Below are 14,200 nucleotides of genomic sequence, written 5' to 3'. Positions count from 1 at the left end.
CACACACACACACACACAACCATCAATTTCCTTTTCAGTGCAAAGCCAAAAGGAGCATTAGCATTAGGTAACATCTGCCCACTCTTAAAAATTTGTGATGCAAACTTCACACGATCTATGTATCATGGCTATTGCATGGACTGATCTGAAAACTCGATAGTGACATAAAATGCCAGCTATTATGAAATACATTTATACAACAATATCTGTTGTATAAATAAAATATCAGCTGCAACAATGTTATGTGATCGTCAAATTCTGCATCAGTGAAATGTGGATTAAAAGAGAAAATGATTGAAAAGCTGGCAACAGGATAAGGAATTGCACAGCTACACATTTCCTTCGACTAAGTATGTGTATATGTGCATGTTACATACGTTCACAACAGCGATTGCATGCTTCATGAAGAGATTCTGTGTGGAAAAGTAATACTCTGATTCAACAACAGAAGTGATAATTCCATAATCCAATCCGTGAACATCTGGAGTGAAAGCAGCCGAGCCAGCCAATCAGAGTGGCTGAACAGATTTAGTGGAGCACATGAGTATCCAGAGGTTAAAGACGCATGGCTGTGGTAGCAGGTACTAAATAAATACATTTTAAAAAGACAGATTTTAGGAGTCACTTCAGGCAAGGCAAACTGAAATCACAGACTTTGTCCTTGAGGTAAACAGATGTTTGTTCACTGGTAATACTAAATCTCACATTGCTGTCACTATTTATTATTATTGGTACTAATTGTTGACTGTACAACTATTGACTGTGGATGTTGCAACACACACACACACACACACACACACACACACACACACACACACACACACACACACACACACACACACACACACACACACACACACACACACACACACACACACACACACACACACACACACACATATATATAGAGAGAGATTTCAGAAATACCTACATAGCTATCTGTTTTATGACAGTGTTGAATTTTAGGTATTTTTGCACAAGTACAATGAATTACCTTAATTCTTTTCATTAAATGTCAACAGAAGACATTTTCTGAATTTACAGACTTTAGATTTAGAGCTGGATGTACTAATGAGTCAGTCAATCAACTGTAAATTAATCTGAAGCCTTGTTAAAACTGAAGATGATGTGTATTTTTTTTGTGAAAAAATGCAGAAATCTGCTAATTCCATCTTTTCAAATAATCTTAATCTGACAACTGAATATATTTGGACTGTTGCAGCCATTTGAAGATGTTAATTTGGACTTTGGGAAATGTTGGTGTTATTTCTGTGACATCTTACAAACCAGATATTTAATCAAGAACAAACTGAGTGAACTGAGTCACAATAGCACCATACTGTAATATAAAAGTACTAATACTGTCATAAGTGCAATATTTGAAACACTATGTAGCAAACTTCTTGACAGATCACCGACATCCAAAATAGACAGTTGTAATGATATTTTAAACATAATAAAATACAATAAAAAGAAACAGAATTAATTTTAGGGTTAAAGGTATGTTCTGCCTCTGTTGCATTTCTATTTATAGGCACAGTTACAATCTATATGCTGAGGACATTATCTGAGGACTTGATAGGTTTAGTTGCAATGATATTGGCCTGTAATAAGCTCACAGAGCACAAACCCAAAGGATAATTTACACTCAATCAACAGCTGTTAAGAAAGTATCCCTGACACTGAGCTGTAGTTTCCTTAGCAATACCTTCAGCTTAGTTAAAATCTATTTATTAAATACACACAAATCAGTGACTTTCTGTGGGATCACCTCACATGGAGACTTTAGGATCATCAATCTTATCCTGGTAAACACGAATTAGAGCCATAATGAACATGCCTATATAAAATGGCACAGTTGAAAAGGTACAAACAATTATACACCACTGCACAATGTCATCTGGGGTTTTTACGTAACATCGTGTCATGTCAGAGGGAAATTGTCAGGAGGATAGTTTATTCACATCAGCACACATAGAGGGAAATCCTTGGAGATGCTGCTTGCTTTGTGAACAGAAACACTGTTTATTTCTGCACATCACTGTGCCTAATACAATATTTAATCCACTCCACTGGATCTCATTACTTACACAGTTAACACAGAGAAGATGATGCACCGCAAAGAAAACAAGAAAGAAGCAGCGCATCCATTTGCTGTTTATAATCCAGCGAATACAATATTGTCAAAAATTCATCGTGAACTAAATCAAGGAAAGACTGTACAGGAAATAAAGGAGTGGGCCAAACCCGCTGTACAAGGAGTACTTTTAAATTTTTAACGATTGCAGGTGAACCACTACATGAGTTAACCTCTGTACAACAGCCAAGGACTCCACATGACTCCCTCCCTCTGCCGGCCTGCCTGGCTGACTCATCCCAGTGTTTCTTGAGAAGCTGCAGAAATATGTGCCATTCTCAGAGAGATTAGAAGCCACAGCCGCATAGTTTCGGCATGTAGGTGAAACTCAATCCTATCGCCAACCACCGCTGACACAGTCCAGCGCTTCACTCACAGTTACACACAGCAGTTTCCCACAGTCCTCTAGTCACTCCAGAATAAAGCTTTCATACAATGTGCTAATATGTCAGCAAATTTAGTCTGTCCTCATTTACAAATACTGTGTATAGTCTTCCTCCTCCACTTGATAAAATGTATCTCCATGGTGCTGGGAAATGGTACAAACTCCTGTTCCTGGAGGCTGTGGATTGATTTCTGCCAACATCTTTTCTTTCCGCCTTCCTACTGTCTCCCACAAGGGAGGAAAAATATTAAGAAGGAAGTGAAGAGAAAAAATAGCTTTCAACTCTCACTCTGAAAATGTTTTTTTTCCTTTTTATGTTTTGAAAGGTCCATATCTTTCAAACTCCGCACCTCAAGTCCAATTCAACATAACCCCAATGGCATCCTCAGGGTTATTCTTCAGACTTTAAAAAGCTCCTTTCAGACACACATACAACATTACACAACTGTTTCTTACAGGCTGAGTGGTGAGCAAACTGACTTTGATAAAACTGTTAGAGAGACAATTTTTATTTCTATAGTGTTGTATTAGAGGTGCCACAATAAGTCAATTTTTGAATAGTTGCAAACAGTTGCATTAAATAAATCAACTATATTCATAATTGATTGACAGTTTGTGTAGTTTTTGGGGAAAACAAGCCAAATATTCTTTGATTCCACCTTCGTAAATTTGAATATTTTCTAGTTCCTGTACTCCTATGTGCCAGTAAATAGAATATATTTGAGTTGTGGACAAAACAAGATGTCATCTTGGGCTTTTCGGAGCAATTATCTGACATTTTATAGACCAAACAACTAATTGAATGACTAAGAAAGTAATCAACTGATTAGTCAGCAATGAATATACTAACTTACAGGTGTATTTTAAATATTTTTTGAAATACATAAATATTAAGAAATGTCCTTTTTAATACAGTAAAAGTGATTTTAACCATGTTATCCAGCTATTATTACAAGGCTCAGCCTGCTTTTATATCACTACTTTATCCACTTTATCCATGGACGTCTTTCAGGCAGCAAACTATGACTTCATATAATGGTAATGTGGTGAAGCACAGAATAAGATTGCATTACGCAGCGTAATTTGATTGAACTCTGGGTCATTTGAAAACTACCTCATGATGCATGTGCCATTGCATCAGCTGCATTATTTATAGCTCTTTTATATGTACTAACTGGCAATGAGTCTGGTCATTAAAGTCAGCGACAGAGATAATTCCAGGCACATATGGCCAGGGATTTTATGTGTGTGTGCATTAGTATTTGATTCTGTCAGCAGAAAAATGTTGTTTTACGTCACACCGTCGCATTGCCATAAATGTGAGACAGGGAGAGCGGGACATGTCAGGAGATAAATATACTGTATGATGTGGCTTGCTTTACTCGGACTCGTGATTCAGATTGCTGGCAGTCCTTCCCACAGTTACAGTCACTGTACGCTCCATGCCTCATTGCTACTGTACACGTTGTCACTTCATAAAGGGACAAACTTGACATGCTTTCGAAAGGTGCGTGGCGCCACTTCGTAAAAACTCCATAAGAGGTGGCACCAAGATCAAAGACGCGCATGTACAGACAGAAAAAATTAAACCAACTGCACGTCTGCTGGTGTTTGAAGCGGAAGAAGGGAGAGCCGAGATGAAGTCTTACATGATGTACAGAGGGTCGGGGATTATTTTGTTCACATGCTGAAACACAGGCTGATCCATAACTCTCTCCAAAAAGGGCAGGTGGTGAGTGGCTGAGGTCATCCCACAGCAGGTGATAAACAAACACCCCTGGACACAAATGCACCGCAAACATTGCACACAGTTTCTCTGTTCTCTCGCCAAGTGATAGCCACCTCATCTTATCTCTCACGCCCAAACAGACAGACAGGTTCTCCCATTCTTTTTAAATCTTTTCCTCTCGTTCATAGCGTACGGACACACACGTGCACACCGACACACACACACACACACACACACACACAGTTGGGAGAGATGATAGTGTGAGTGAGATGGCAGGCTGCTATATCAGTGTTGGGACGGGTATATATTCCTGGCTGGTGCTGATAAGCCAACTGATGCCTTGCCTTATTTAGGCAGTACTCACTGCTGACACACTAGCAGAGCAGCACACACTGCATGTACGTATTTTGACTGTATGTGTTTGTCTTGCAATCCGTGTGTGTTAGTGTGAGTGTGTGATGAGCAGAGATAGCCGGGTTGTGATTAAATGGATGCATATAGACAGAAGTGTATGTGCACGTGCATGTGTTCGTCAGAGGCAGACATGGATACCTCTGCACATGCGTACCTTCTGTTTTACTTCCATGCACAGTTGCTACTCTCTACTTAAGCAAAAGTGACAGAAAAAGAGCTTAACATGTGACGTTTTTATCTAATTAATTGCCCAACTGCTCAATTAAAGAAACTAGTTAAAGCCTCAGCAGCACAGTATAATAAACCACACACACAGTCACTAACAATTTTTGTGAAATTAATTTGTGATCGTGAAGCATCTTTTAAAGATTTACAATTAAGTTATTCCAGTGACATATGTTGGTTTTCATCATAGAATATTTAAATTCTAATCAGCTTATATTTAGTTCTTGAGTGTAGTCAAATTATACACAACATCCAGTCATGAACCCAAGAGCTGGAACACCAGCAAATCTATTAATTCACATTCATCAAATACCATGAAAATCTACAAGTATGGGAATCTCAATCTCAAACAAAATTGAGGTTATAACCCAGAGGTTAAAATGCGATGTTGGTAAACACTTTTGAATATTAGTCTCAGTGTTTTACATATTGCTGTGAGGGGAAAAAAACATCAAATAAATATCAGTCCTGCATATTAGGTGCTGGTTAACCTTTCACTAGTGCTATCAAATAGTACACACACAGCAGGAACCCATGAACTGCCTGGTGTACAATAGGTTTGTTTGGCCATTTTCTTTTACTACCATTCTTAGAACTGTAGAGGCAGTGTGTCTAATTAAACTAATACGCACACATTATTGTTTTTCTGCAGCTTTTGTAAGGTGATTTGAACACTTCTGCTTTTTAGAGATAGCGCAGCGAGTGAAAGTTTAGACAGGGAGCTGATGTGTAACATGGGCCATAACAGTAGATTACACAGTGCATATACTGACAGACTGCTGAGTTACCAAGTTACCTAAAGTGCTGATCTGTAACAAAAACGATTTATGGGAGAAGCGTCCTGACTCGGTAAACTTTTGAGTGGCACAAAGAGTCGCTTATCTCAGTTCACAGGCCTCGTGCGGCCACACCACACAAACACACACACACCCACACAGACACGGACACACTGAAAGAGATGTGAGGAGAAGGCTATTTTACATAGATAAGGGCAACTGTGAATGAGGGCCACAGAACTCCACTCCATTGCATCGCATTAGCTTTCTATTGATTGGCTGATCACGAGCATGAGGTCATCAGCTCTACCCCACAGGCTGATGGGACAGCTCTTCTGCACTGTAATCCACAAGGGAGTGGGGCGGGTGCGTCCTCTCGATGCCCTTTTTATTCTGCTCCTCTTTCATTTCTGTCCACTCCAAATTCGTCAGAGACCTCTTGCTCAGCTAATTCGCCGCATCTCCAAGCTTTTTCAATCACCACGGCTTTCTCATTTCAATCCATTTCCCTCTCCGTCTCCCTCCCCTCACTCCCTGTGGATCCACTGGGTACGCTCCACATTCAAAGACAGACAGTCATTTGACTAGAACGGGATCAATACGAGTGCATCTTTTGCCATGCACTGTACTGTATAATGAGACTTACATAACGTGCTTACAACCGCGACAGTCTGCCATTCTGAGTGTTTATAACACAACCCTTCCCTCAAAAAGAAAATCTTGATTTTAGTCAGGAGAATGGAAGGTCTTGTTTTGAGATTTCCAGCTGCACATGATGTAGCGGCATGTACCGTCCAGTAATTTGATCACTTCCTTCAGTACAGGGGACCTTGTTTACTGCCATAAACACTTAGTATCAGCCTGAATGCGTTTACTGTTGTTGCTTTGGCGCTATGCATTCAGTCATGTGCTTCCTCCTGTAAATTGTTACTCTAATGCACAACCACAGAGGAGATCAGGTGCCTCTTTCTTTCAAAACATTATCCTTTTTTTTTCCTCTTTTCCCAGTAGATTTAGCTCAACCTCAGTGGCCTTCACTGACACAGATGAAGACTCATAATATCATGGGTCTTATCTGCAGAATAGACAGTATGCAGAGTTTTAATAGAAACATGTTAAATCCACATTATGTAATCTTTATCTTATATCCTGGAAATCTGCGGAATAAAGCATTTTATCTTGCCGCTCGCCAGAGAGGAGATATTATAATATGAAAGAATGTTTGGATATTATAATAAAGCCTGCTATTCATAGTCTGCTATTACTGTATTGCTCTAAATGACTGGGTTCACATTTGTGTCAAAATATTCACTGTATCTAGCGTTTTTAATATTGAGTATTTCACTGTTGATTAATCATTTAGTCCACAAAATGTTGAAATATTCACTCCATTTAAAGTTGCCAAGACACAAAGTGGCAATTTAATATTGTTTAGATGGATTTATAGCCACACTAGTGGTGTGGTTCTGAACATGGAAAACCAACTCCTTGGCCCAAACTGAAATGTCTCCACACCTACTAGATTAAAGGTGCAAGAGGCAAAATTGTGGAAAAGGCCAAGAAAACACAGACAGAATTTGAAAATGCAACCCTCCTCCTGCATGAAGCCCCTCCCACCAGATGAGCATGGCCATATGCATGCACATGCTTCAAAAGTGTAAAAATAGTCAAGGCAAAAATCAACATCCATTGACACTTTCATACAGGACTAGAAGCCCAGTCTGCTGAGTGAAAGTTCCCTGTTTAACCCATTCAGTCGCCACCTCCTACACTGGGTGTGGATTTTTATATTATTTGTATTTATACTCTCTGTACTGATCTGTTCTCAAAAGACCTTTGATTGGTCATTTTTAAAGCATGAAAGCAGAACCAAGAGGAGGTCCACAAGTCTATTTTCCTCTCAGACCAATGGAATTACAATATGTTCAAAGGTTATTGTGGGATTTTTGTCTGATGACGCCAAAAAATTTAATCTTCTTATATTATAAATCATCTGTAACTCCCATAAAAGTTTGTGCTGACATTTTGAAAGAATCTTACTGGCTTTAGTGGTCCACTAATATTTACCCATGAATCCCCATTATTCTTTAGTGAAATGTCCCAGTGATGATTGACAGATTGCTGTGGAATCTGGTATCAATATTACAGGTGCTCCGAGGTCAAAAATTTTCTTAACTTGAAAAACATTTACAGGATGGATTGGCACCAAATTTTGCACAGACTCCTATTTTCCATTTGAATCATAATAACTGTGACATCTTTGGCTTTTAGTGAAATGTCATCACTACTATTGGATGGAATCCCATGAAATCTGATACAGACTCATGTTCATTCCTGGAAATGACATCCCCATCAGCCTCTGCAATACTTTGTGTTTACCACTATTTAGAGAATGTTGGCATTTTAATACACTAAACAAGTTTAAAACATAGAAAAACTAAAATCTGGAGATTTTTGTAGCTACACATAGTTGAATGAAAGACTAATTAAACTGATAAGCTTATGCAGTAAGATAAAAGTCAAATTATGGTTTAATATGTTTCTCTTAATTACCTGATTGACAGACTGATAGTTACAGAACTACGCAGTGAATGTCTCACACATCTGTGCTTTTGAATTTTATAAATGCTTGATGATTGGTTTTCATACATGCAAATTCATATGCATCTTTTAAGGGGGGGGGGGGGGGGGGGAAGAAAAAGTCAAAACATGCACAATTGCATAGAGACCTTTTCACAGCTTGTACACATCCACTTAGTCTCCAGTCTAATAATTCCCTGATGCAATGAAACCAGAGGATGTCAAAGCGATGCTGCGCACCCTGAACTGTGTCCCGGTAGGGGGGAGGCTTTAAATGAAAAGGTCACGTCTCATCCACCTGTTAAAGAGCAGATGCCACATCAGAGCGTTTCCTGGCAGGAGGAGCAGGTATCGTTATTGGGCACACGAGACGCACTTGGCATAGGTGCAGGTATGGCTATACAACTCATGCACATGAACTCACAGGCCCACAAATCTCGTACAACACACACACACACACAAACACACAAGATGCCTGACCCCTCTCCCTGGGAATGAAAAACATGGGCAGAGAATAGAAGCAGAACCTTTTCCAGTAATGATCACACCGGCTACACAAAAGCCCCGACTGTTGATGATGTATGAAGGTCGGAGCTGTTGTCGTGGGACTCCTCTTATACAATACTGAGCCTCCAATCAGAACAATTTGTCAACCAGGCCCCTGCTGTGACTCTCCAATAGTGAAAATAAACACCTGAGGATATTCCCCGTGATGTTTTTTGTGTTTAGACAGTATGCCCCCACATGCACATATAGGAGCATGAATGAACACACGTACGAATATGAGCACAGTACCTGGAAGCTGCTATTTCCACTTTACTCCTTGCGATCGCTGCAGCCCTCTGTGCCCCCTCCACAGCCCGATCCACCTTCTCTTTGGTTTTGGGGTTTTTAAGAGGAATCAACTGCTTTCGTATTCCACGCACCAGCACGTTATTTTTGTACTTCCCTTCTTCTTTGGTGCCATCTGGGAAAACTGTGCACCCGTAACCATGGCGCTTGTTGTTAAGCCACTCGCCTTCATATTTCATCCCGTTGGATCTCTCCGACACACCAAATCCGTTGCGCTTGTCATTCTTCCACTCGCCCATGTAGGTCTCAGTTGTGGTGGCATCCACATGGTCCTCCAGAGGTAGGTCCTCATCTTGCAGCTCGCCATCGCCGATGGATATGGTAGAGTTGGCGTCGCTGGAACTGATGCGACTCATGGTGGCATCACTTCTTGCAGAGCTGCGCTTGCTAGAGATTGAGGTCCGAGAGTCAGACTTGCGCAACTGTCGGAGGCTGCCAAAGAGTGAACCTCGGCGGAACAGGCCCTTCTTCTTGCCGGTGACAACCTCGCTGTCTGAGTGGAAGTTGAGGACAAAGCCACCACGACTGCCTGTAGGCGTGTCTGCTGGGGAGGAGAGGTCCTGGAGCACGGTGCCGTTGCTCTGCTCGGAGCGAAGGGAGGCCAGAGATGTACGAAGTGGAGAGCGGATGACGGTGGCCATGCCATAGGGGACGCTCTGACGGACACCATAGCCGTGACGCATCCCACCCATCCACTGGCCTTGATAGGTACCTGAGGAACAGGTAGACATGAAGCTGTGAGTTGCATTGTCCTAATTACTGTATACATCCAACTCTATAAAACAGTGTTCTCAAACCTTTTACAATATGATACCTTAATTAAAGCACTTGAGATTTCTTATTACAAGTTGCATATGTCAATAAACTGCGAGCACTTGGTCCGTTTCATTTGAAAACTGTTTAGGCCTGAGAATGTGAAAGTCTGACAAAAACATTACTTTGTGAAGCAATATTGTGTAGATAAATCCTCTGGAGGCCCAACAGGTTTATGTCGTACATTGAAGGGAATTGTGAACTACGTGAAATTGTGCAAGATAGTTTTTGTTCTAATGCAAATATAATTCATAATACAACAACACATGGCATATTCTATTTTAAAGTGTTCCCATGTGTGACATGTTGAAAATGCATTATTTCTTTTTCCACAGTTGAAAATAATATATTTGACAGGTAAAAATAGAAGTGCATGAAAGATTAGAAAGTTAGATAACTTTGTAACAGCGGTCAACTGCCGCAGAACAATTTCCACATAACACTCCCATGACAATACATTCTAAAAGTTAAAGTGTAGTATATTTCAACATGCTCTGGATGGGGAGAATGCATGTTTGACGGCACTATTTGGACCTCATTTTCTGAGAAACATTCTCTGTGTTGCTCATCACTTCCAGGAAAAGACATACAGTATAGGCTGCAAGACACACACTGAGGTGGTCTCACAATGATGACACCAGCGTGTACTGGAATAGCTACCTGCATATGTACAACCTCACTAAATCTAAATTAAAATTGTGTAAAAACCTAGACGTTATTTATCAAGAGTGGTTTCCACAAACTATCTAAATGAAAGATAAAGTGCCCCTTTACATGGTGGAGTCCTGAATGGGAGTGCTTGCATCAACACTGATAATAATGTTTGACTATATGCATATCGGAAAAGCTTATCTTGTTTTGCAAAGGCTTTTAAGTCACATAACATTTTCCACAATGAGTTTGTACTTTTGGCACTCTGTTGTACACCTTGCGTTTCATTGGCCCAGCATTCTCTATACCAGCACTAAGTCCTTGTAACAACATTGCATAGGGGAACACAGATGAGGCTTGCTGTAGGGGTGCAGAGTATGTCCGCTAATGAAATGTTTTCTCTCCTTCCACTCAGATCTGGGACTGTGAGCACAGCTAACTCAATCACAGAGATTTGATTAAGGTACTGATACTGAGGATCACTTGGGATGAATGTGAATCACTTAGCTAGGAGCCTATTTTCAGGCGGCCACTAACTCCCCCACTGACAGTAGGCACATTCACCACCATCCGTTTGTCTCTGACGACAGGGAATTGCTATGAGTCACATAATGAGAAGAATGCTTCATTAATCCCATTTGGTGCTGCTGAGCCCAGTAAGCATGTGCTGGCCTACTGTAGCTTCTTCAAAGCATAATATTACAATCCCGATTCTGATCATAGGAATGGCTTGTTAATCCATTGCTCGCATCAAACATATCAATACAGTGAAATAAGCCATAATGGTTGGATTCGAACAGAAAACGATATGCCAGCCCGGGCACGAATCTAGATGGATAAACAGTGTGAGATTAACAGGCTGGCTCTGCACCGCAGTTCAATTTGGTGACCCTGCAGATCAAGTTATCAGGATGTTGCAGGGTCAGACAGCCAGATGTTCTGTAGATCCTCTAGGATCAGCTGATTTCCCAAGCCCAGCAATCTGTAACCATCATATGTGAGGCATTTATTCTGCACCATAAGGCTTCTGTTAGCAGAGATGATGCTCACAAATCACTCAGACTTTGATGTTTTATAACAAGGAAGGACTGTGCGTAATACACGGCAGGCTTTACTGAGGCGCTGGCAAGCACTTGTTTTTTTAGGCTGCCTGGGATCTAGTCTCACTGAGCACACGCAGGTCTTTAAATAAACACAATCTGCAAACACACCAACAATTAGTGAGATCAAAGCTCTGGGAGGGGTCTAACTGACCTCTCACTTTCAGCAAGTCCAGGAGAGTTTCCTGTGTGTGACTTAACATAGCTGAATGAGAAAATGATGGCTCAATTTGTGTGTATTTTCAGCTCTGTATTAAGTTGTTAGGAAACTGAAAATCTACCTGTTTCCACTTCTGCTTTGTAAGTCCTCTTGACACTTGCAGAATTATTTAACTGCAGCCAAACAGAGCACCTTCTGGTGTATTACACAAGTTAAATTTCATTTAAAACGGCAGTAAGCACACCCTAAATGGATTGATTTGCTTTGATTTCCTTCTCCAGAAGGACGCATGTTGCCCTGAGGAGGAGTCACTCTGCTCCCACTGTCAAATGAGGAGCAACCGGTAGTTGCCAAATGAGATGCACCTCAGAATAAAAAAAGGAACCATTATATAGCATCCAAAAAGTTGGATAAAAGGGGGTAAATGATGATGCGCTTGACCACGATACGCAGTGCGCAATCTCAGCTTTAACTCAGCTCTTATCAGATGGAGATGTATTACCATCAGCCACCCTCAGTTTGAACATCCTACACACAGCAGCTACATAACACATCACCAGTTACAGGCGTTAAAGCAACACACACGTTAAAAAAAATGCACTGTGCCATATTCAGAATATCCGGATTCTTACCTCCATCGCCATACGTTTCAATTCCATATCCATCCTGCAGCCCGTTGCTCCAGGTGCCGTCGTACCTAGCAGGTGTGTTGTGGCTCTGCCGGATGCCGTATCGACCCTTAAAACCATGACTCCACTCTCCTCGATAGATCCACTTTCCTTTATTCTCTACTCCGAGCCCATGCCGCTTGCCCTGGGACCAGTAGCCCTTGTAGGTATTCCCGCTGGGCCAGGTGTACACCCCTACTATCTCAAAGCCGTGCGACCAGGACCCGGCGTACTCTCCTTGGCCCTTGGGTCCGGTGCAGATGCCGTGTCCGTGGGCTTTGCCATCCTCCCACCCCCCGCAATAAGTGCCACCGTCGTCGAAGTCAAACCTTCCGCCCGTCATTCAGATATAGGCTGGAAATAAAGCAGATCGTGCGCTGCTGCAGACTCAGGCGTCTCCAGGACCGAGGCTGAGGGATCCAGGACCGGTGGTGTGATGAAAGGATGAGCCAACAAGATGATGACTAGAGGAGAGAGAGAGAGAGAGAGAGGGAGAGAAAAACAGGAGGGTGAGGAGAGTGGACTGGCACTTCCAGACACCGACATGTAATACAAAAGGCATGCGTAATGGTAAGTGTACAGGTATGAATGGCGGGCGTCATTTACCGGAGGCGCACGCCGGGTTCTCCGCTGTGTGTTGCTCGTCTCCCCCCTCTCACCCACTGATCACAGAGGGAGAGAGAGGTATCGAGACCCTGCTGAAGAAAGGCACTGGGCCAATCGCAACGTCACGCCACAGGGACCTCCCACTCTCTCTCCTCTCTCTCCCCCCTCAGCGCCTGAACCCCGCCAACATAAGGCACTTCTGTGCCAAACTTTACATTTGAAAGACGCGCCCTACTACATACATTTAATACAAATTACGTATAATAGATTCACCCATAATATTACATTTATCTGTGATTATCAGTATTTTGCCAACCGTTCCGCCCATATTACATAATAAAAGTATTCTATGGCCTATTTTGTGAGATGTTATGTATTAAGACACCGTTTAAGGGAGATAAGTCCTGTTTCTAATAGGCTATACATGTTTCTGTTGTACAAAACTACTGTACCATATTGTTTGACTGTGTACTCTTGGTCAAATATGTCACAAATTACTTTTACATTCAATATAAGTTCGTTATTACAGCTATTCCTGGCAGCAGAATGGAAGTATTTCAGCTTACAGAACCACACTGGCCTTGAAACTACCACATAAAATTACATAAAATGTTTCATATTCATTTGTACCCGGTAGATTAACATGAATTTCAAAATTTCTTCAGTTAAATTGGTTTTTAAAATAGAATAATTAGCATCACGCTACACGACAGTATGACCTTTTGATATGAATATTTCTTTCGGACCTGTCAATAAAACTTGAGACCACCAGTGGCCCAAATGTCAAAGAAATAGCTAACAGCGACCTCTGCTGTACAAATGTGTGCATTGCTACGAAATACTACAAAGTGAAGTGCAATTTAAATAATGGACCTTGGGTAAAACACTTACTTGAAGCAGAAGAAGGAGAACAACAAGAAGAAGGAGAACAAGAAGAAGAAGGAGGAGGAGGAGGAGGAGGAGGAGATGAAGCAGAAGAAGAAGGAGGAGGAGGAGGAGAAGAAAAAGAAGGAGAAGGAGGAAGAGACAAAGCAGAAGAAGAAGGACAAGAAGAAGAAGAAAAAGAACAAGAACAAGAAGGAGGAGGAGAAGGAGGAGAAGAAG

The 14,200-nt window shown here is 41.4% G+C and overlaps 1 protein-coding gene across 1 annotated transcript in view; it reads right to left on the bottom strand.

The window, feature by feature from the left end:
• The window catches only part of jph1a (junctophilin 1a), a 33,786-nt gene extending 20,543 nt beyond the window's left edge, over positions 1–13,243 (bottom strand). Inside the window, exons 1-3 of the mRNA XM_023276066.3 lie at positions 13,097–13,243; positions 12,455–12,954; positions 9,042–9,810 (exon numbers count right to left, since the gene is read on the bottom strand). Of these exons, the coding sequence (XP_023131834.2) occupies positions 9,042–9,810; positions 12,455–12,833 (1,148 nt within the window). The 5' untranslated portion in view covers positions 12,834–12,954; positions 13,097–13,243. The remainder of the gene's footprint in view (positions 1–9,041; positions 9,811–12,454; positions 12,955–13,096) is intronic.
• Positions 13,244–14,200: the final 957 nt, after the last annotated feature.

Source organism: Amphiprion ocellaris, chromosome 22, assembly GCF_022539595.1.
Source record: "Amphiprion ocellaris isolate individual 3 ecotype Okinawa chromosome 22, ASM2253959v1, whole genome shotgun sequence".
NCBI classification, from domain to species: Eukaryota; Metazoa; Chordata; class Actinopteri; family Pomacentridae; genus Amphiprion; species Amphiprion ocellaris.
The sequence above is the reverse complement of the archived record's forward strand: the minus strand, read 5'-3'. Positions and strand labels throughout refer to the sequence as shown.